General features: G+C 43.8%; 1 protein-coding gene across 8 annotated transcripts; it reads left to right on the top strand.

The window, feature by feature from the left end:
- Positions 1-241: 241 nt before the first annotated feature.
- Positions 242-11,033, top strand: PIGV (phosphatidylinositol glycan anchor biosynthesis class V). Of its 8 annotated transcripts, none has more exons than XM_079114812.1 (5): positions 242-332; positions 1,890-1,950; positions 3,859-3,993; positions 7,741-8,862; positions 10,393-11,033. In XM_079114812.1, the coding sequence occupies exons 3-5, from the start codon at positions 3,916-3,918 to the stop codon at positions 10,672-10,674; spliced, it is 1,482 nt and encodes a 493-aa protein (XP_078970938.1). In that variant the 5' UTR covers positions 242-332; positions 1,890-1,950; positions 3,859-3,915; the 3' UTR covers positions 10,675-11,033. The 8 variants fall into 8 exon arrangements, with proteins under 8 accessions (XP_078970938.1, XP_078970935.1, XP_078970937.1 ...); XM_079114809.1 differs by lacking the exon at positions 242-332 and adding an exon at positions 413-924; XM_079114811.1 differs by lacking the exon at positions 242-332 and adding an exon at positions 1,072-1,449.
- Positions 11,034-21,252: the final 10,219 nt, after the last annotated feature.

Here is a 21,252-nt window from a genome sequence, read left to right on the forward strand (position 1 = left end):
AGAGGCTAACCCAGACTCTGGCTTCGTTTGGAGGGCGGATAACTGAAACCACAGAAGGCTTTGGAATCCTAAGAAACATGAAATCCGCCAACGGAGAAGGATTTATTATCTGTTTCCTTTAAAGGGGGGGGGGGGGGGCAAAGTTGTTCTAACAGTTTCCGTTACAGGAGAACCAACTGGTCGCTCCTCCCTAACAGACGGTTTATTAGAGTTAGCTTCCTTTTTTTCTTTTTTGGCCCCACTTCCCAGTAGAGAAACTGAGTGAGGCAGAAGAAAGGAGTCCTGAGGCTGTTCTCTGCGGCTTCCTTCACCATCCTCATTGGCCACCTCAGGTGGGGCTGAAGTCTGAAGCAGGACAGAGGTCGCTGGAAGTCAGGAGGGGAAAGTTTGGGGATCCCCCACTTTCTTCACACCCAGGACTCAGGGTGCCTCTGCTAGCCACAGAAACCCCAACGAGGTTTTTCTTTGGCTATTCAGAGAATGTATATTTTGTGCCAGGCCCTGTGCTGAGCCGTCGTTGCCAAACACCACGGAAAGCACGGCTCAGGCTTCTACAAAGAGGTCGCGGGGCAGTCCCCAACTACTAGAGCCTCCGCCCACATCGGGAACTCCGTGAGCGCTCGCGGGGTGGAACTGGGACAAGAGCGCCGTCGCTGACACTGCGGCCTCGGCGCAATGACTGAAGGCGAGGGCTAGCGGGTTGGGAGGAGGCACAGCACGAGAGAGAACTCCTCAGGTGTCACACCAAGGCGGGAAGGTGCTACGCTGAGCCGTGCGGGACCCTGGTCCCCGCCCCGCTAGCCCGGAGTCAACATGGCCGCCGCAGAGGGAGGCGGGGCCACTCCGAGTCCGGGCAGGAGCGGGGCGGGGCCGCCGTCGGCGGAGTAGGCGCGCAGGCGCGGGCCGCGCAGGTCCCGGATGGAGGTGCTGTGGGTCGGCCTGGAGGGGGAGGACCGGACGGGCGGGCGCTGAGGGTTCGGGCGCCAGCTCCGGAGCCCTGGAGTTCTGGGGGGGAGGGAAGCTGTCAAACCGAGGCCGAGGGAAATGAGGCGGCGGCTGAAGAGAAGCGTGGAGCCCCGCCTCTCCGCCATAGCGGCCTCCGGCGCCGCCTCTTCCTTTACGGCCTCCCGCCCTCGCCTGCTTCCGGCCCTCTTGCGAGTCCCGACTCCGGCTCCCTCGGGAGTATCCCCAGGGCCGAGGCTCGTTTGGGGTGAGAGCGACGCTCAGAACCCGATAGCTCGGTGTCCAAAAGCAGCAGGCTCGGACAGGCTCCGGACATGGCAAGGCTGGCAAAGGGCGGCTCCTGGCTCGGGACGGTCCGCGAGGCCTTAGGCCTTGAGGATCCTGGGTCTGAGCGACTTTACCCCACCGAGGATGTTAGTCTAACTCAGAGGCTCTAGGGCTCCAGTTAACAGGCCTTCTCAAATTCCCAGATATGGCCCACCTACCGTAAGCATTTCAGCAGGAGCTCTTATCATTGGAGGAAGTACTGCGCTAGGCGTTGGAGGCCTGGGTTATGGTCCTGTCTGGGAGACATATACCCTTTGGGGGTGAGGTTTAAAAAGCAGAGAACATAAAACTCTTTTAAAGTAGTCTCGGGTGTGTCGCTTGGCCCTGGTGAGCCTCAGTTTCCACATCCATAAAATGGCGATGGTAATTATACTGGCCTTACAGTGTCTAATGAGATCTCTGGAGCCTGTTTATCTCACGGAAAAATAAAAGACTGAAACTATTTGATCCGTAAGCGCCCTGCCAGTTAGTGATTTGGCAAGGGGTTTGTTGGAAAGAGGTTGGCAAATAGCAGAGAGGGAGAACTGACTGGCTTTCTTTTGCTTTTGCTTGTTCTACCTGTAATCTAATTGTGGGCTACAAATTTCCTGTGGTCGCAGAGGCCAGAGCTTGACTCTGAAAGGAGGAAAGGAAGAATGCAAGTCTGGTCAAGAGGCAGAGGTGGGTTAAGTGCTTTTTTTGCAACTTCTCTCCTGTGCGTGGGTGGAAAGCCAAGGATGAGAAAGAGTGAACTCGCCCTAGGATAGAGGAGCAGCAACGTGAGGTTGGGCTGTGCCTGTCTGTGATTTCTCTCGATTCAGCGAGTGAGATGTGAAGATATTGGGTGGATTCACAAAGCATCGCTGCTCTCTGAGGTTTTCAGAAGCTTACATTTAAAACTGAATTTTCTTGAGAAAACCCAGAGTTAGGGGGCCCCTCCCTTCCTCTTGGCCTGTTGATGGAGTAAGCAGCAGGCGCCCCCTTGTGCCAAGAAAAGAGGACTGTTGCTTTTGGCCAACTTGACTCCCTTTCTAGAGAAATTTTATTTTCCTCTGACATCTGTGACTTTGTCATATTACTCTTAACATGAGATATGAAGGGAGGAATACCTGGAGCAGTGATTTTATATCTTGAATTAATGAACTGGTGATACTGTGTCCCGTCTCCACCACTTCGGCTCATTCAGAACACAGGCTTCTGTCCCGTTTGTATGCTAGTTCCTGGGAATGCAGTTGTGCTCTGAAGCCCTGTCCTCACAGAGCCTACAAGTAGTAGCAGTAAAGATGACAAGGCAGAGGGTAGTGAGAGGATAGCACATCTAGTTAGAATTCTAGAAATAATTGAAAACTAAAGGTTTGGTAGGTATTTGCCAGTTAAGAGAAAGAAGAGCCTTTCAGCCCTCCTTGTTAAAATATTTCTGCTTAAATAGTTTTTTCTTTTAGCTTGGTGTAGTTCTTTACTCGAAATCAATAAACTGTTTCTTATGTTCTTGCCTTCTTTTCTGATTTCCCAGGCTGGTGTTTGAAAGTTCTGTAGGAGCTGTTGTGAATTTGCCCAAGAAATTTTTTAAAAATGTCTTAAAGTGTATTCCTTGCCTTGAATTGTTCACACATTGCTGCCACTCCAGAAAAGAGATGGGAAATAACAGTTTTCTCCATCCCTAGTAGTAGACTCCGTCTTTACCCTAAGTTTGTTTTAGCAATGGGAGCTGGCTGAAGTCCTGCTGAGTGGTGGTTTTCTTTTCCTTCTCCACTTAATTTAACAGACCAGCTGAACACACATCAGAGAGCTAAGCTGGCATGTGTAGTTATTATGGTCTTCCAGTATGGTTCTGTGCCCCACTTTTAGGAGTCTGGTTTGGGAGCTAGTTTATTATTCTGGGCAAGAGGGAAAGGTCACACATCAAATAATAGCAACCACAACATAGATGTGTGTAGTACTTCACATGGTAGTCCCCTGCACCATCATGACAGTTTGTAACATAGGCAAAAGAGATAAGTCAGGTCCCATTTTATACATAAAACTGAGGTTCAGGGACTAATGAGAACTTGCAAGTAACAATTAGGACTTAAACTCAGATCTTTAGTTCCTGCACAAGAACACTGAACAGACTACATACACACACAGATCCCTGCCACCATTACTGGGATTTATACTCAGGGCCTTGTGCATACTGACCAAGTGCTTTACTACTCAGCTACATACATCTCAGAATTTTATTCTGAGACAGGGTCTTGCTAAATTGCTCAGGCTAAACCTTGAGCTGGTGATCCTCTTGCCTCAGACTTCTGAGTCATTGGGGTTATAGGCATTTGCTACTGTGCCCAGGTTCAACAGGCTTTTAAAGGTTTTCTGTGAGCTTAGCTTTCCAGTTTCATAATTATTTGTGAGAAGTTGTCTGACAAAAATACACTGCTTCAGAGTGACACCCAGTGGTCCTGTCTGCCTTCAAGATATTCTTCTCTCTGGGAAGTTAGGTGGTTAAGTTTGTCATAGTAATGCCAAAGGGGGAGGTTCCTATGAAGAATGTTTTAAACATTTGCTTTTGGCCCATATGTCATGTTTTCTTCCTTGGGTTTTGGAGTTTAGAAAGCTGAGGAAATTCAGTTCTGGTAGCAACACTCCTGTATTTCTTGTGGTGAGATTATGTGGCCCCTGGACCCATCACGGAAAGAGGTGCTGAGGTTTGCGGTCAGCTGCCGTGTCCTGTCTCTGATGCTGCAGGTCAGTCTCTGATTCTTAGTCCTAAATATGCTGTTGTTACATGACTGGACCATGCACAAAGAATGGACCCCCTTCTTTCCACCTCCCTGGTGTGCCCTCCATGTGGTTAGAACCGTAGAGACATAGACTTTATAGCTGAAAAGGCAGCAGGAATCTTAGAAATGATACTGATCCCCTGTTTTCTCATGAAGTAACAGAAGTCCAGAAAGGTTAAATGACTTCCCTAGAACTACAGAGAAGGGCCAGAGTTAGACCCCAGGTTTCCTACCTCCCAAAGTAGTGGTCTTTCCTACCTCCCAAAGTAGTGGTCTTTCCAATGACCATAATCTCATGATCTTCTTTGGCAAAGATATTTTCAGGGTATGACAGCTCAAAGAATTGGCTTCCCTCTAACTGTGTATCAGTCAGTTATAGGGAGGCGGCACTGTGCAAGTCCTGAAGCCATCTGTGTATATTCATTTGTCAGTAATGGTTCCTTCACTCCCCCTGGGAGTCCCTCCTTGCTACCTTGCCCACATATAAGTGCATTTGCCCCTTTGCAACTCTCTTTCCCCCAAAGCTGTCCTTGATACACGTTGTAATCAAATTTCACATATGTAGCAATTATTGAGTGCCTAGCACAGTGCCCAATGCCAGTAGGTCTTTATATTATGTTCATAAATGAGTGAATGATGTCAAATATGTTTCAACACCTTAGAGATGTTATATTAAATAATTATGTATGCCCTTTTATTACCAGCACATTCTCTCTGAGGCTCCTTTGTTGAAACCACCTTCCCTCTGTCCTCCATTATATCAGGCATAGCAGGCTCTGTTGTGTTTCAGGTTTGGTTAAAGTATCTTCAACAGGCTAGGGCTGTTATCTGTGACTGTCATTCTTGTCCTATTTGTTTAAACTGTTTGAAGTGACCTGATAATCTAATCAAAAAGAGAAATGGGTTGGCTTGGGAGACTGACTCAGTGATGGCCCTGCACCAGTCTTGGTTGACTATTGGCAGAACTGAAGGAGCAATACTGCAAATCAGCATCTGGGATAGGGAATCAGGACAGCTGCATTCTAATTCAGTTGGTGATTTTGTAAACAGTATATTTTCTCAAGTTCCTGAAGTTCATTCAACCACCCAAATTTCATTAAGTATCTGTTGTATTTTAAGATCTGTGCTAAAGTGTGAGTGTAAAAAGTTGTCTTCTTTTTCTTAAATAACTGACAATCTAATGGGGCAAAAAGACCTTCAGCAGTAAATACTATTTCATTATCCCTCTTCCCCACTGCTTCCAGCTCTAAAACTCATGCCATCAGATTATATCCCTAGTTACCCTTCATTGTTGCTGTCATCTCTGTCAATGACAGTTACTCCTTGAAGGTTTTAGCTCCTGGTTCACTGTCACTCTTTCTGGCACTATTTCTATTGATGTCTTTGTGGTTTCAGTATTAATGAAGATGACATATCCAGTGTTCCAGGACTTCCTTGTCCTGCCCCCTTCTAATGATCTTGTCCTCACCACTCTCATAGTCATACCCTAAACACCCAATCATGGCCCAATAATCTCAGTTTTAAGCATCCCATTCTCTCATCACTATCTCCTGTCTTTCCAGCTCATTCCTATTACCCCAGCCCTCATAATTCTTCCCCTGAGGATTTTTATTCCATTGATCCTACTGCTATTTCACTGTCCCTCTCCCATATCTTACCCAGCTGAGATTCCATGTTCCATTATAATCATTCCCAGGCATATACACTCAACTCTCTTGCATCTCTCTTCCTTTGTTTTATTCACAAGGCAAAATCTCAACCTTAGTTAAATCCAGTTCTGTGCCTCCTCCATACCCGCATCTGCATCTCTGCAGAGAAAAACACAAAACTGTACTAACTAGTCTCTCTCTCTCTCTCTGAGCCACATGCTCAGTCCTTTTTACTTTTTATTTTGAGACAGGGTCTTGCTAAGTTGCTTTTTAACCTCACTAAGTTGCTGGACTGACTTTGAACTTGCAGTCTTCCTGCCTCAGCCTCTCAAGAGTTGCTGGGATTACAGGCATGCACCTAGTTAATCTTTTTTTTAATTATAAGGTTACTAACTCAAGGGAGTCATTAGTGCCACCTAAAAATCTTGGTGTATTTTCTTAGCCTATTCTTTCATAAATTTCTCCCAAAATTACCTGGGAGACAAAAAAAAAAAAAAAAAAAAAAAAATCCAGTGCTATACCTTATACTATTTAAATCAAATCTAGAGGAGCAACCCAGTCATCAATATTTTTTTTTCTTTTAAACTCCCTGGGTGATTTCAGTGCACAGCCTATCTTGAGAACCAGGGTAATAGGCAACTTGTTTTCCTTTTTCCTCAAATCTCTTAACAGTTTCTCCCCAATACTGTCAATTGATAACTTGCTTTCCTAAATGAAAACACAGAAAAATTGAAGAAACCTTCCACGTTTCCACCACTTCCATCAGCCTGCTTACATCTGCACCTTTTGTGCTTTCAATACTGAAGGTTGGATGAACTGTGTCCTCTTTTCTAGGGCTAGCTCTTCTACCTGTCTAGCAGATTCCATCCCCTATTGCCTGCCCAGCCATTCTCCCCTCTCTTCTACATACTCAGTGGTTTTCTTTTTACTGGATTATTCCCAATGGCATGCAAATGTTTATTTCCAAATCTTAATTCAACCACTAAAAAATTTTTCTCTTGATTCCACATTGCCATACACCTACTACTGCCCGCTTTCTCTCTTCCCCATCATAGCAAAACACCTCAAAATCATTGACTTTGTGCACTGATTCCAGTTTCCCTTTTCCTGTTCTCTTTTGAATCCAGTTCTGACAACCTTCTCTCTCCTCAGTTCCATTGAAATAATTCTCATCAAATCACCATGACCTTCACATTGCTGAACCCAGCTCACCTATATCTGTACCTCTGTGCCTTCACTACTGAAGGTCAGTTTTCAGTCTCCATGTTACTTGGCCCATCAGCAGTGTTTAACAGTTATTTAACAGAGCTTCTTTATTCATTTTTTCCTTGGCTCTTTTTTTTTTTGCTACTGAAGATTGAACCCAGGGGTGTTTTACCATGAGCTATATCCCCAGCCTTTTTTTGTTTTTTACTTTGAGACAAGGTCTTGCTAAGTTGCTTAGGACCTCATTAAGGTTCTGAGGCTGGCTTAGAACTTGTGATCCTCCTGCCTCAACCTCCCGAGCCACTGGGTCCTTTTTATTTTTCGTTTTGAGACAGGGCCTCAATAAGTTGCTGAGGGTGTTGCTAAATTGTTGAGACTGGCCTCGAACTTGGAATTCTTTTGAGTCCCTGGGATTACAGGTGTGCATCACTGTACCTGGCCTTCACTTGGTTCTAAGCCACCTACTCTCCTGAGTTTCTCCCCTCATCACTGACTCTTCCTTCTTTATCTTACTGCTGGATTCTCACCCCCTTTCTAGCATCCAGATGTTCATGAATCCAGGGCTCTATCCTCAGATCTCTTCTGAATCTGCCCTTCCTCCCAGGTGGTCTCCTTCAGCCTGTAGACAACCATCCATGCACTTCAGTAGCCAGTTTATCTCTTCAGACCTGATCTGTCTTCTCACCTGCATATTCAAACATCTCACACCTGCTTGACTTTTGCACTACAGTGTCCAGCTGAGATATGACTAGTCAAAAATGAAGCTCCTGATTCCCTCTCCCCAAGGATTTTTTGTTAAGTGATAATACTTTTCTCCCATTTACTCAACTGAATCTTGGTTCTCCTTCACCCCACAGGCCCTCTTCAATGTCGTCATCCCAGATCACCATGCAGAAGCCTTTTCTCCTCCCCGCCTAGCTCCCTCAGGCTCTTTGGACCAGCTTGTGGAAGGTCTTCTGGGTGGCCTCTCTCGCTGGGATGCTGAACACTTCTTGTTCATTGCTGAGCACGGATACCTCTATGAGCACAACTTTGCCTTCTTCCCTGGCTTCCCCTTGGCTCTGTTGGTGGGGACTGAACTGTTGAGGCCCTTGAGGGGGCTCCTGAGCCAGCGGAGTTGCCTGCTTATTTCAGTAGCATCACTCAACTCCTTGTTCTCCGTGCTGGCCACAGTTGCACTTCATGACCTAAGCTGTGTGGTTTTGCGCTGTCCCCGCCAGGCCTTTTATGCAGCACTACTCTTCTCCCTCAGCCCTGCCAATGTTTTCCTGACAGCGGGTTACTCAGAAGCTTTGTTTGCCTTCCTGACGTTCAGTGCCATGGGGCAGCTAGAGAGGGGCCGAAGCTGGACTAGTGGGCTCCTTTTTGCTCTTGCCACTGGAGTGCGTGCCAACGGGTTGGTCAGTGTCGGCTTCCTCCTGCATGCTCAATGCCGAGTTTTCTTCTCTTCTCTGGTGGTACTGAACCCCCTGAAACAACTCTTTAAGCTGATGGCTTCTGTGTGCCTGTCAGTGCTAACACTCAGCCTTCCCTTTGCCCTCTTTCAGTATTATGCCTATACCCAGTTCTGTCTGCCAGGCTCAGCCCATTCCATTCCTGAACCCTTGGTGCAGTTAGCTGTGGACAAGGGCTACCGGATCACAGAGGGAAATAAGCCACCATGGTGCTCTTGGAACCTTCCTCTAATATATAACTATATCCAGGATGTATACTGGAATGTTGGCTTATTGAGATACTATGAGCTTAGGCAGGTGCCCAATTTTCTACTGGCTGCACCAGTGGCTATATTGGTTGCCTGGGCAACTTGGACATATGTGACCACCCACCCTTGGCTCTGCCTCACACTTGGGCTTCAGAGGAGCAAGAACAATAAGACCCTAGAGAAACCCGATCCTGGCTTCCTCAGTCCACGGGTGTTTGTGTACCTGGTTCATGCTGCAGTGCTGCTGCTCTTTGGAAGTCTATGCATGCATGTTCAGGTGAGGTGGACTCCTGGCTGGGATAAGGATGCAAATACAGGCAAAACTCCAAGGACAGTAGAGACGAGCAAACTTCTCCCATTTCAGTGACCAGTACTTACTCAGTCAACACCTGTTTGAGAGTTTTGTTTATACAAGACCCTGGGTCAGACCTGTGAGGTGAAACACAAGTAAGATAAAATTGCTACCTACCTTAGTGACTCCCATGGTATAAACAGGGAGATAGATAAAATTATGGTATAGTGGGATGGAAGTGACTTGCTTGTTTTAAGATTAAAAAAAAAAAAAAAGGTTAGATAAATTATTGTGGAAGCAAAGAAAAAGAAGTAGCTAATTCACCAGAGGAGTTGAGAAAAGTATCATATTTGAGCAGGGTCCTGAAGAGTGAGAAGGAATTTTTTACATAAGAAGCAGAGGAGGGCTGGATGCCATGGTGTATTCCTGTAATCCCAGCAGCTCGGAGGCTGAGGCAGAAGGATAGTGAGTTCAAAAGCAACTCAATGAGACCCTGTCTCTAAATAAAATACAAAAAGGGGATGGGAATGTGACTCAGTAGTTGAGTGCCCCTGAGTTCAATCCCCCATACCAAAAAAAAAAAAAAAAAAAAAAAACAGAGGATGATACTCTAGGCACGTGGGAGAGCATGTGCAAAGACATGAGGGTTTTGAAAGGATGTGAATTGAGCTGAAATGTAGGAATAAGCAGTGAAGATAACCAGGGGACTTTCCCCTCATATATACCCACATTGGCTTCTGTACTCTGAGCTCAGGCAGGTGCTGTTTCAGGGGAGATATCTTATCCAATGTTTGGGATGGTGGCAATACAGAAGGATTAGGAGAGGTTTGATCTCACATCCAATTTTTTGCTCTCGACTGTGGCCCCAGTTTCAACATCCCTTGAGGAATTCTTTTGTCCCTGTGCTGTCCTCTCTCTCCTTAGCAGTAGCTGCCTCTTGAAGGTAGGCATTGGTATTTGTGCAGTTCTCTGAGCTGTGTGGATAAGAGGCACAGGGGAAGTAGAAAGTAGGATTCTGTGTTTGTGACTGGATTAACTTGTAGAGTGAATGCCAGCCACACACAATTTCCAGGGTGGGTGGGGGAGTCCATTTGGAAATGTGGTTCTGAACTTCAGTAAGATGGAAGTTCAAATCATAGGATCCCTTGCCCTTTCCCTCTACTTTGCCATCCCTGTAGGATAAGGGAACCTTCTCAGGGTTTCAAGTCCCAAGGTACAGCCTAAAGTATAGCCTCTAGTCCTGGAGCTAAAATTAGACCTCATAAGAGTTTTTAGTATTGACTGGCCTGTTTTGGTAATTAGTCTAAAGGTATGGGTATTTTTAACATGGAGGTTGCCACGTAGGTATCATATCTTTTTATAAGGCAGTTCCTCAGCTCTAATTGCATTTCCAGTGCAATACATTGCTAGTTACTGGGCCATAGTTTTCCCAGCAGCAGAGAAGCCCCCAGGCTGGTCCAGCTAGCATCAGTGACATTCCAATAAATGTGTGCATTTTATTCTTATGATTTCTAGGTTCTCACCAGGTTTTTGGGCTCTTCCACTCCTGTTGTGTACTGGTTTCCAGCTTACTTGCTTCAGGATCGAGAGCCACTGTTGAGATCCCTAGAGACAGAGCCTTGGAAGCCTCTTGTGGAAGACTCCCCACCAGGACAAAAGATACCCAGAAATTCTATCATGGAACTTTTGTACAACTGGAAAATCTGCTCTCCAGTCACACAATACGTCCTAGGTTACTTCCTGACTTACTGGCTCCTGGGACTACTCTTACATTGCAACTTCCTGCCTTGGACATGACCTGAAGTCTCAAAGGACAGACTGGAAGCCAACTTAATTCATGTTCTGAAAGCTAAAAGACCAGGACTAGGCATGATGGCACACACCGTAATCCCGGCAACTCAGGAGGCAGAGGCAGAAGGATCACAAATTTAAGTCCGACCAGACAACTTGTTGAGACCCTGTCTCAAAAAATAAAAAGAATTGGGGATGTAGCTCAGTCCTCATTACTGGAAGAAAATAACACACAGGGACTGCCTGCTTTGCCCTGGGATTATTTCTTTGGCCATTAGAACCTCTCTGTCTTTGGAGACTGGTGAGCCATCAAAGAGCCCTTTCTGGTCCTGGTTGGGACAGTTTTAAGAATAGTAACTATTTTCACTGTGTGATACCTTATTCAAGTCTAAAGTACAACTTTAGCCCATCTAGTTAGCCAACATAGCAGAAACATTCTTAAACCTGCCACTGCAAATTTAAATATACATTTTTAAAATGTGCATTTCATCAAAGGCTCTGACAGGCTGATGAGAGTCCACACAAGATAGTGCAGGCCTAGACAATGTGGTAGCAGTAGAAAAATGGGACCATCTTCTCGAAATGGGACATTTCTGAAGGCGTTTTTTTCATGCTTTGTACATCTGTTTTTATGAAAAATCTTACAATCTGGGTGTGGTGATGCACACCCAGACTGTAATCCCAACTCACTTGGAAGGCTGAGGCAGGAGAATCCAAATTTGAGGCCAACCTCAGCTACTTGGAGAGACTGTTTCAAAAAGGACTGTGGTTGTAGCTCAGTCAGTGGTAAAGCACTTTCCTCACATGCATGAGACCCTGGATTTAATCCCCAGGATTGCGGGTGGAGGGACTTGTAAAGATATTACAAATTAAAGAAGTTGTTACAAATTAAACAACTTCTAATCATATATAAATAGAATGAGCTTTTTACAAATAGGAGGGGGTTGGGAGTATAGGTTGGTGGTAGAGCACATGAGGCCCTTAGGTTTGATCTCCATGCAAATAACAGTAGTAATAATGATTATTAATAAAAATCACTTAGAAAAAAGGTTAAGAATATGGCAGGAGTCTGAATGATTCTAGTCTTCTCAGAACATCCCCATGTGTCAGCCCTATGACCTTGGGTATGTTTTCAGAACTTTTATTACCACCTCGAAAACTAAGGGAGATGCTGTTGTCACTAGGGGAGTGGTTTTAGGTCCTTTTTTCCTGTAAGATCATTTATATATATATATATATATATATATATATATATATATATATATATATATTTAGATGTTGATGGACCTTTATTCAGTTATTTATATGTAGTGCTAAGAATCGAACCCAGTGCCTCACACATGCTAGGCAAGTGCTCTACCACTGAGCCACAACCCCAGCCCTCTGTAAGATCTTGAGGGCTCTTATAGAATTATCCTTGTCTAAACACTTATGTTTTGACGCAAATGTGATTTTAGCTGGGTGCAGTGATGCACACCTGTAATCCCAGCTGCTCAGGAGGCTGAGGCAGTAAGATTTCAAGTCCAAAGCCAACCTCAGCAATTTGTGAGACCCTGTCTCAAAAAACAAAGGACTAGAGATGTAGCTTAGTGGTAGAGCACCCTTGGGTTCAATCCCTAGTTCTCTCCCTCACCCCAAAAAAGTTACTTTTAGTTTAAAGTATCTCCATTTCTCCCGCTTTCAACAATTGCACCCATCCTCAGGGTGCAATTCTGGAGGAGTAACTGAGATGCTCTTTGCTTCCAAAAAGGGACAACAGTGACACCTGGTGAATAAGGCTCCTTTTCCTCTATAAGGTAAACTTCGGTGACTGGTTTTCCATTCTCAAGTGCCCTTTCTGGCTTGATTGGTAGACGTGGATAAGAGAAGCCACAGCAGCATGAATGGGTAAATTATAAGTCTGAGGTTGACTGAAATGGCATTTACCCTGCTTCCTGGCACCATCTGATTGGGTATGAGCCTATCACGAATGGTAGGAGTATCACTGACCCTGCTGAGCAATCTCTGCCCATTCCTTGAGCCAGGGAAGAGTTGGATTCTGTGTCATCATCACATCATCTCTCTTCTTTTTTTCTTTCATCATCCCTCTTATTCCTCCTTTGAGCCAAAAATTCCAGTAAGCAGAAACTTCAAAACAGATGGGTAATCATCAACAGCTTCTGGAAAGCCCTGAGAGTTGGAATTTGGACACACTCCCTCTGACCGTGACAGAAAGCTAAACTTGCCAGCTGAAGGGAAGCTCCTGGCTGAAGCCCAGCACCCTCTGTGGGAGCCTCCGGCCAGCCTGGCCAATATGCGTTTCTACCCATGGCCACAGCTCTAGCATAACTGAGCATTTGGTCCAGAGTCAAATGCTTCTGAAAATGTACACACAGATCGGGGCAGCCCTCTGCCTTCTGCCAAGACACTGAGTGCCCTTCTTGGCAAAAGATGATCACCCTTGCCCTAGTGTCCCTCTAGCTGGCAGAAACTATTCCCTCTCTCCTCACCAACAGCTGCAAATCCAGGGACTTCCACCCTGTGGGGGTGGGGGTGGGGGAGGGGAGTTAGGGTCCATTTAAATTCTTTATTGCGAAGCCAGGAGCACTGGGTCCTTTGCTCTTGGCTTCTATTTGCCTCTTTGGGGGGATAATCAAGACTGATTGTTTTCCTACTGAAAGAGGTGATCCAAACCCCACAGGGTGTGATTTCACTGCTCTGGCAGTCTCAGCAAAGCTTGTCACACAGGATCTCATCACCCCCAGAAACACTATACCTGAGGACCCCAGCTATATGGATGCTCTTGGAGCAACATGGTTTTCTTGCTGACCTTGGAAGGAGGTCTAGTTGCTGTTCTCAGGATCTAAGCAATGAGTTGATTTTATGACCAGCAGCTGTCCTTTTACCATCCTATTAACAGTCTTTAATGGCCTAGAAGAGGGACATGAAGGGCCCAAGACAGGAAGCTTCCTGTTTACCCTGAGGTCTAACAATGCTGCAGCTGGGTTGGGCGTCTACAATTTCAGAGAAAAGTCATTTCCTTCTGAGACCCTGCTAAAACAAACCAGACACTTCTCGGGTACCTCCAAGTAGAGGGTTTTTTTTCTTTTTTTCCTTTTTTTCCTTTAATGAAGGTGAGAGGGAGTGTTTTGACATGTCTTTACCATTCCCCCTGGGAGGGGGGAAGGTCACTCCTTTCCTTGAACAGACCCTCTCATCTTCATCTAAAAATATAATACGCGCAGGCTCAAGAAATTTGAAATTGATTCAGCAGTTGTTTATCAATGCCTATTTCAGGCATTGACCAAAGGAGATTCAGCTATTTCTCTTGTCCTCGGAATTGCCAGCAGATTCACAGAAACAATAATTAAGGTAGAAAGTGATAAATTCTGGGCAGTAGAAGGACACCTACACTTCTTGCTCTGTCTCTGCTTGAACTATTTGTGTGTGTGTGTGTGTGGTGCTGGAGGTTGAACCCATGACCTTGCACTCGCTAGTTAAGTGCTCTACCACTAAGCAACATCTCCAACCTTTCTCTCTTTATTTTGAGATAGGGTCTTGCTAAGTTGCTGAGGCTAACTTTGAACTTGGCGATCTTCCTGCCTCAGCCTCCTGAATCGCTAGGATTACAGGTGTGTGCCACCATGCCTGGTTCAGTCCTTTACTTTCAGAGGGACATTAAGAGGCCAGCCTGTGGGCTGGGGTTGTGCCTCAATGGTAGAATGCTTGCCTAGCATGCATAGGCCCTGGGTTCGATCCTCAGCACCACATAGAAGTAAAGGTATTGTGTCCACCTGCAACTAAATAAATAAATAGGCCAGCCTGGAGGAGATGCATACCACTTTCATTTATATTCCACTGGCTACAACTCCACTGGCCACATCCACTACAAGGGAGGGGGAGGTAGATTTGCCACAAATAATTTTTCCACATAACTATGTTCTGAATATTGCCCAGGACACACTTGTGCTAAGAAATACTTCATTGTTTGACTGGACACAGTGGTACATACTTGTAATCTCTAACTCAGGAGGCTGAAGCAGAAGGATTGCACATTAGAGGCCAGCCTGGGCAACTTAGCAAGACCCTATCTCAAAAAATAAAAAGGACTGGCAATGTGACTTAGTTACAGTAGAGTACCCCTGAGTTCAGTTCCAGTCCTGAGGGGAGAAATCTTTGTTATTTGAATTCAAATGTAACTGGCATCTTGTGTTTTTATTTGCAAAAATCTAGCAACTCTACTGGGAAGTGAAGTCTAGTATAGGTAAGAGATAAGAACACAGGGAGATAAGAACACAGATATGTGTATGTCACAGTCCACCTTACCAAGCCAAATACCTGTTTCTCCTCACAGGATAAACTCACACCTTCCAAAGGAAATAACCCCCAATCCCATCTAGTCATCATATTTAGCCCAAAGTCTCTCAGTCAGTTTCAGATAAGGTTCCTTAAGGTGATTTATGCACAAAAAGAACAAATTACCTGCACTTCACAAACACATTAGTAGATAACCAGTTCAGCCTCCCGTTCAGAAAAGGAAAGCAGTTACAACAGTCTCTGGTCCAAAGCCCTCTGAACTCCCTCTGGTCAGACTTCTCCCATTGGACAGAAAAAAAAACCCTTTCCTGGCTTTTTATTATTGTTTTTATACTTGGGATTGAACCCAGGGATGCTTTATCACTGAGCTACATCCCCAGACCTTTTTATTCTGAGGCAAGTTCTTGCAAAATTGCTGAGGCTGTCCTCAAACTTGGTATCCTCCTGCCTTAGTCTCTCCAGTTTCTGGGACTACAGACACTTGCCTAGAACCTGGTCTTGTAATAGGAAGGACTCCTTTGTCTATTGTTTTCCATGTGCTTTTTGGGAAGTTTTTCCTTGGTGATTATTTTTCATAGCCACATCTGAGAGACTTTGAGGAGTATGACCTTTTTGAGGAATACTCATGTTTGGGTTGTTTGTGGTGGTGCATGCACACTTGTAATCCCAGCAATTTGGGAGTCTGAGGCAGGAGGATCACAAGTTCAAAGCCAACCTCAGCCAGGTGTGGTGGTGCATGCATGTAATCCTAACAACTTGAGAGGCTGAGACAGGAGGACTACAAGTTTGAGGACAGCCTCCGCAACTTAGTGAAGCCCTAAGCAACTTAGTAAGACCCTGTCTCAAAAATATAAAAAGAATTGGGAATGTGGCTCAGTGGTTAAGCACCCCTGGGTTCAATCCCCAGTTTCCAAAAAAAAAAAAAAAAAAAAAAAAATGCTTGTGTGTGTATGTCATATATATATGACATCACTTTTTTTTTTTTTTTTTTTTTTTTTTTTGTGGTGCTGGGGATTGAACCCATGGCCTTGTGCTTGTGAGGCAAGCACTCTACCAACTGAGCTATGTCCCCAGCCCATGACATCACATTTTTAGGGGGGTACTGGAGATTGAACCCAGGGATGCTTTACCATGAAGATACATTCCCAACTGTTTTTGATTTTTTTTCCTTTTTGTTTTATTTATTTATTTTTTTAAATTTAGTTGGTTGATGGACCCTTATTTTATGTATGTATTTGGTGCTGAGAATCAAACCCCAGGGCTTCCTCATACAAGCTAGGCAAGCACTCTACCATTGAGCTACAACCCCAGCCCTCCTTTTATTTTTGAAACAAGGTCTCACTAAATTGCTGAGGTTCTTGCTAAATTGCTTCAACTGACCTTGAACATGTGATCCTACTTGCCTCAGCTTCCTGAGTGGTTGTACCAGCAGGCATGCACCACCATACAAACAAATTTGCCATTGTAACTGATTTTTGAGCGTAGTTCTGTGGCATGAAGTACATTCACGTTGTTGTGCAACCATCTCAACTATTTGTCTCCCAAACTTTTCATCTTCCCAAACTAAAACTCAATACCCAATTAAAGAATAACTTCTCATTCCTCCCTCTTTGGTAACCTGGCAACCATCATTCTACTTTCTGTCTATAAATTTGACTGCTCTGGATATAAATGGACCTCATATATAAGTGGAATCATAAAATATTTGTTTTTTCTGCCTGACTTACGTCACTTAGCATAATGTCTTCAAAGTTCAGCCATATAACAGCTTGTATCAGAATTTCTTTTTTTTCTCCCCTTCTCCTCCCACCAGTTTGACCCAGAATTTATCTTTAGTGCTGAATAAAATTCCATTGTAATGTGCTTTGTCTACCCGTTTCACCCGTCAGTGGACACTTGGGTAGCTTCCACCTCGTGACTATTATGAGTGATGCTATTATAAAGACAGGAATACAAATGTTCAAGTTCCTGCTTTTAGTTCTTTTGAGTGTATACCTAGAAGTAGAATTACTGAATCATATTGTAATTCTGTTTCATTTTCTTTTTCTCTTTTGGGACAGGGTTTCACTGTTTTGCCCAGGCTGGTCTCAAATACCTGAACTCAAGTGATCCTCCTACCTCAGTCTTCCAAGTTCTAGAATTACAAGCATGTGCTACCACTGGTGTATGCTTTCATCTTTTAATTTGTGTGGTGTTGGGGATCAGCCCCACCATCTAGTGAATGCTAAGCAAGCATGCTACCACTGAGCTACAGTCCCAGACCTAATTTTTTGAGAAACTGTTTTAGTCAGCTTTTTTGCTATTGTTACTAAAGGCCGAACCAGAACAATTGTAGAGGAGGAAAGGTTTATTTTAGGGGCTCACGGTTCATGGTTTCAGAAGTCTCAATCCATAAATGGCAGGCTCTATTCCTCAGGGCTAAAGGTGAGGCAGGACGTCATGGTCGAAGAGTATGGCAGGGGGAAACAGCTCACAGGATGATTAGGAGAGAGATTCCACTCGCCAGATAAACAATATGTATACCCTGAAGCTACGCCTGCAATCCCCACCTCCAGCCACACCCTACCACTTTGGTTACCACTCAGTTAATCCCCATCAGGGGATTAATCCCCTGATGGGGATTAATTCACTGATTGGGTTAAGACTCTCACAACCCCGTCATTTCTCCTCTGAACCTTCTTGCATTGTCTCACTTGTGAGCTTCTGGGGACACCTCACATCCAAACCATAACACTGCTGTAAGATTTTCACAGCTGTTGCATCATTTTATATCCCAGACAATGTCCAAGGGTTCCAGTTTCTCTGTATCCTTGCCAACACTTTCTATTTTCTGCTTTTAAAAAAATAACCACTCCAGCCAGGTGCCGTGGCACACGCCTGTAATTCCAATGACTTGAAAGGCATTTGAAGGCATTTGAGGCAGAAGGATTTCAAGTTCAAAGTCAGCCTCAGCAACTAAGCAATTTAAATGTTTCAAAATAAAAAATAAAAAGGACTGGGGATATAACTAACTCAGAGATAAAATGCCTCTGGTTCTATCCCCAGTAACACACACACACACACACACACACACTCTAGTGGGTAAGAATTGTTATCACATTTTGCTTTTCATTTGCATATCCTTAATGATCAGTTGTGTTGAGCATCTTTTCAAGAGCTCATTGGCCATTCATATGAAGAAATGTTTATTTAGATCTTGTGCTAATTTTTTTTCGTTTTCTTTGTTGTTTTTGAGTTGCAGTTCTTTATGTATTTTAGATATTAATTCCTCATCAGATAAATGCTCTGCAAATACTCTCTCTCACTCTGTGGGTTGCTGTTCGCTCTGTTGATAGTATTCTTTGACACACAAAATGTTTTAGTTTTTCTAAAAAATATTTTTAGTTGTAGATGGACACAATACCTTTATTTTGTTTATTTAGTTTTTTTATGTGGTGCTGGGGATTGAACCCAGTGCCTCACACATGCTAGGCAACACAACCCCAGCCCCACTTTTTAGTTTTGAAAAAGTTCAATTTATATACTTTCCTTGTTTTATTTATTTATTTTTGCAATAAATAAGATTGAACCTAGGGCCTCACATGTACTAGCAAGTGCTCCACCACTAAGTTCTACCCCTAACCCTTATTTATTTACTTAGCAATACTGGGGTTGAACCCAAGGGTGTTTTACCACTCTGCCATACCCCCAGCCCTTGTAAAAAAATTTTTTTATTTCAAGATTGGGTCTTACCAAATTTCACAGGCCATCCTTGAACTTACAGTCCTCCTGCTTCAGCCTCCAAGAGTCATTGGGGTTACAGGCATGTGTCACTGGCCCAGCTTACCTACTTTTCTTTTGTTGTCTGTGTTTTTGGTGTCATATCCAAGAATCTTTGCCAAATACAGTATCATGAAATTTTTCTTGTTTTCATATACGAGCTTTATAGCTTTAGCTCTTACATTTAGGTCTTTGATTCATTTTGTGTTAATTTTTATATAGAGTAAAGATTCAGTCTCATTCTTTTACATGTGGACACTCAGTTTTTCCAGCTTGATTTGTTGATAAGACTAAACTTTCCTAATGAGTGGTCTTGGCATCCTTATTGAAAATACTTGAGCCACATACAAAAGTTCATTTCTAGGCTCTATATTTTATTCCTTGTCTTATATATCTGCCTTTTAAATTCATTTTTAAATTGATATATAAAAACAGGAACCAGATGAGATGACTCATGCCTGTAATCCCAGTGGCTGGCAGAGGTTGATTGCAAGTTTGAGGCCACCTCGGCAATTTAGCCAACTCAGTGAGACTGTCTCAACATAAAAAGTAAAAAGGTTGGGGATGTAGCTCAGTGGTTGGACACCATGGTGTAGTAGTACTACTACTTGTAGTAGTAGTAATAATAAATGTCTGTCTTTATGCTACTTCCATACCATTTTGATTACTGGAGCTTTGTAGTAAGTTTTTTTGTTTGTTTTGAAAAAAAAATTTAATGTTTGTAGTAAATTATCTTTCTTTTTAAATTTATTTATTCATTTATTTTTGTGGTACTAGAGAGTTGAACCCAGGGGCACTCTACCACTGAGCCACATCCTCAGACTTTTTCTTTTTCTTTTTTTTTTTTTTTGCAGTGCTCAGTGCTGGGGATCAAACCCAGGGCCTTGTGCTTGCAAGGCAAGCACTCTACCAAATGAGCTATCTCTCCAGCACCCGCAGACATTTTTATTTCTATTTTGAGACAGGGTATTGCTAAGTTGTTGAGGCCGGCCTCAAACTTGTGATCCTCCTGCCTCAGACTCCTGAATCACCAGGATTACAGTCGTGTGACACCACACACAGCTGTTAGTAAATTTTGAAATTAGAAATTGAAACATCTCCAACTTTGTTCTTTTTATTTAAAATTGTTTTGACTATTTGGTGTCACTCAAGATTCCATATAAATGTAGCTAGACAGAGACAAAGACTGATTTTAAGGAATCTTGTTCACAAGATTATAGAAGCTGGCAAGTCCAAAATCTATAGGATAGGCTGACTTCTGAAGACCTGTGGAAGAGTTGTGTTGCAGTTAGAGTGCAAAGGCCCTCTGCTGACAGAATTCCCTCCTTCTTGGGGGAAGTAGGTCATTTTTCTATTGAGGCCTTCATCTGATTGAATGAGGCCACCCATATTATGGAGGGTAATTTGCTTTACTCAGTCTATTGATTTAAAGGTTTATCTCATCTAAAAAATATTTTTACAGGGGCTGGGGTACAGTACATGCTTAGCATGCACAAAGCCCTGGGTTAAACCCCCAGCACCCCAAAAAATATGTTTGCAGAAACATCTTGAATAACATTTGACCAAATATCTGTATATTGTGGTCTAACCAAGTTGACACATAAAATTGATCATCATAGTAATTTCTGTTCTATTTCCTTTTAGTTAGATCCATATGACATACTAGTCCTTTTCCTAGATTCTCAAGATGATATATTTATTTGCATCATTACCCCCTTGCCTTACTCTAAATGCAATGGTGGCCACATTGAAGCCATGTGAAATAAGAAGAAAGAAGGCCACACTCTTAACCTGCTATTAGACTTAGATGTGATCACCTCTTTCAGCTCATGTTTTTCAAAGCCTTTTCAATCTTACCTTGTACTACTGTTTCTGGACATTTTTTTTTTTTTTTTTTTTTTTTTTTTTTTTTTTGTGGTGCTGGGGATCAAACCCAGGGCCCTGTGCTTGTAAGGCAAGCACTTTACCAACTGAGCTATATCCCCAGCCTTCTGAACATTCTTGAAAACCAGCTAATTCTCACCCAAGCGTACCTCATTTTATATACTACTTTATGAAGACACCTGTGCTACTTATTAAATTTTGTCTCCAGACCCACTTTTCTATTCTCCCGTATGAGACACTGGAGCAGGGACTCTGCAAATCACATTTGGGCTGTCTGCATACTCTGTGCTTGGCTATGTCAATAAAGGCCACTAGAGGGAGGTAGCCCAGAGGAAGAAGAAGGGGCTTGCTCCTTCAGCTTGCTTCCTGTTCTTGTGAAGACCACTCTGGTGACACTCCTTCACCCTGGTGGCAGCAGGCCCTTCCTGTAATAACAGGTGAAGCCACCTTTTAAGTTTTTTTCTAGCGATTGCAGAATCAGCTCTGGAACACGCCGCTCAGAAACACCAGCATGAACTGGGTAGTGTCTGGTTCTTCCAAGCTGAGATCCCAGATGCCAGCAGGAGACTTTGAGGTTTGAGTGTCAGCTCTGCAGAGTCCCTCTAGGTTTCCCAGTTTTAGTAATTTCAAAACTTTCCCTTGGTT

The sequence above is a fragment of the Sciurus vulgaris genome (genome assembly GCF_902686455.1).
Source record: "Sciurus vulgaris genome assembly, chromosome: 1".
NCBI classification, from domain to species: Eukaryota; Metazoa; Chordata; class Mammalia; order Rodentia; family Sciuridae; genus Sciurus; species Sciurus vulgaris.

Coding starts and splice junctions, on each gene's coding strand:
- PIGV (XM_079114812.1), top strand. CDS start 3,916: ATGTGGCCCCTGGACCCATCACGGAAAGAGGTGCTGAGGTTTGCGGTC. Junction 3,994..7,740: donor TCCTGTCTCTGATGCTGCAG/GTCAGTCTCTGA, acceptor TTCACCCCACAG/GCCCTCTTCAATGTCGTCAT. Junction 8,863..10,392: donor GTCTATGCATGCATGTTCAG/GTGAGGTGGACT, acceptor TATGATTTCTAG/GTTCTCACCAGGTTTTTGGG.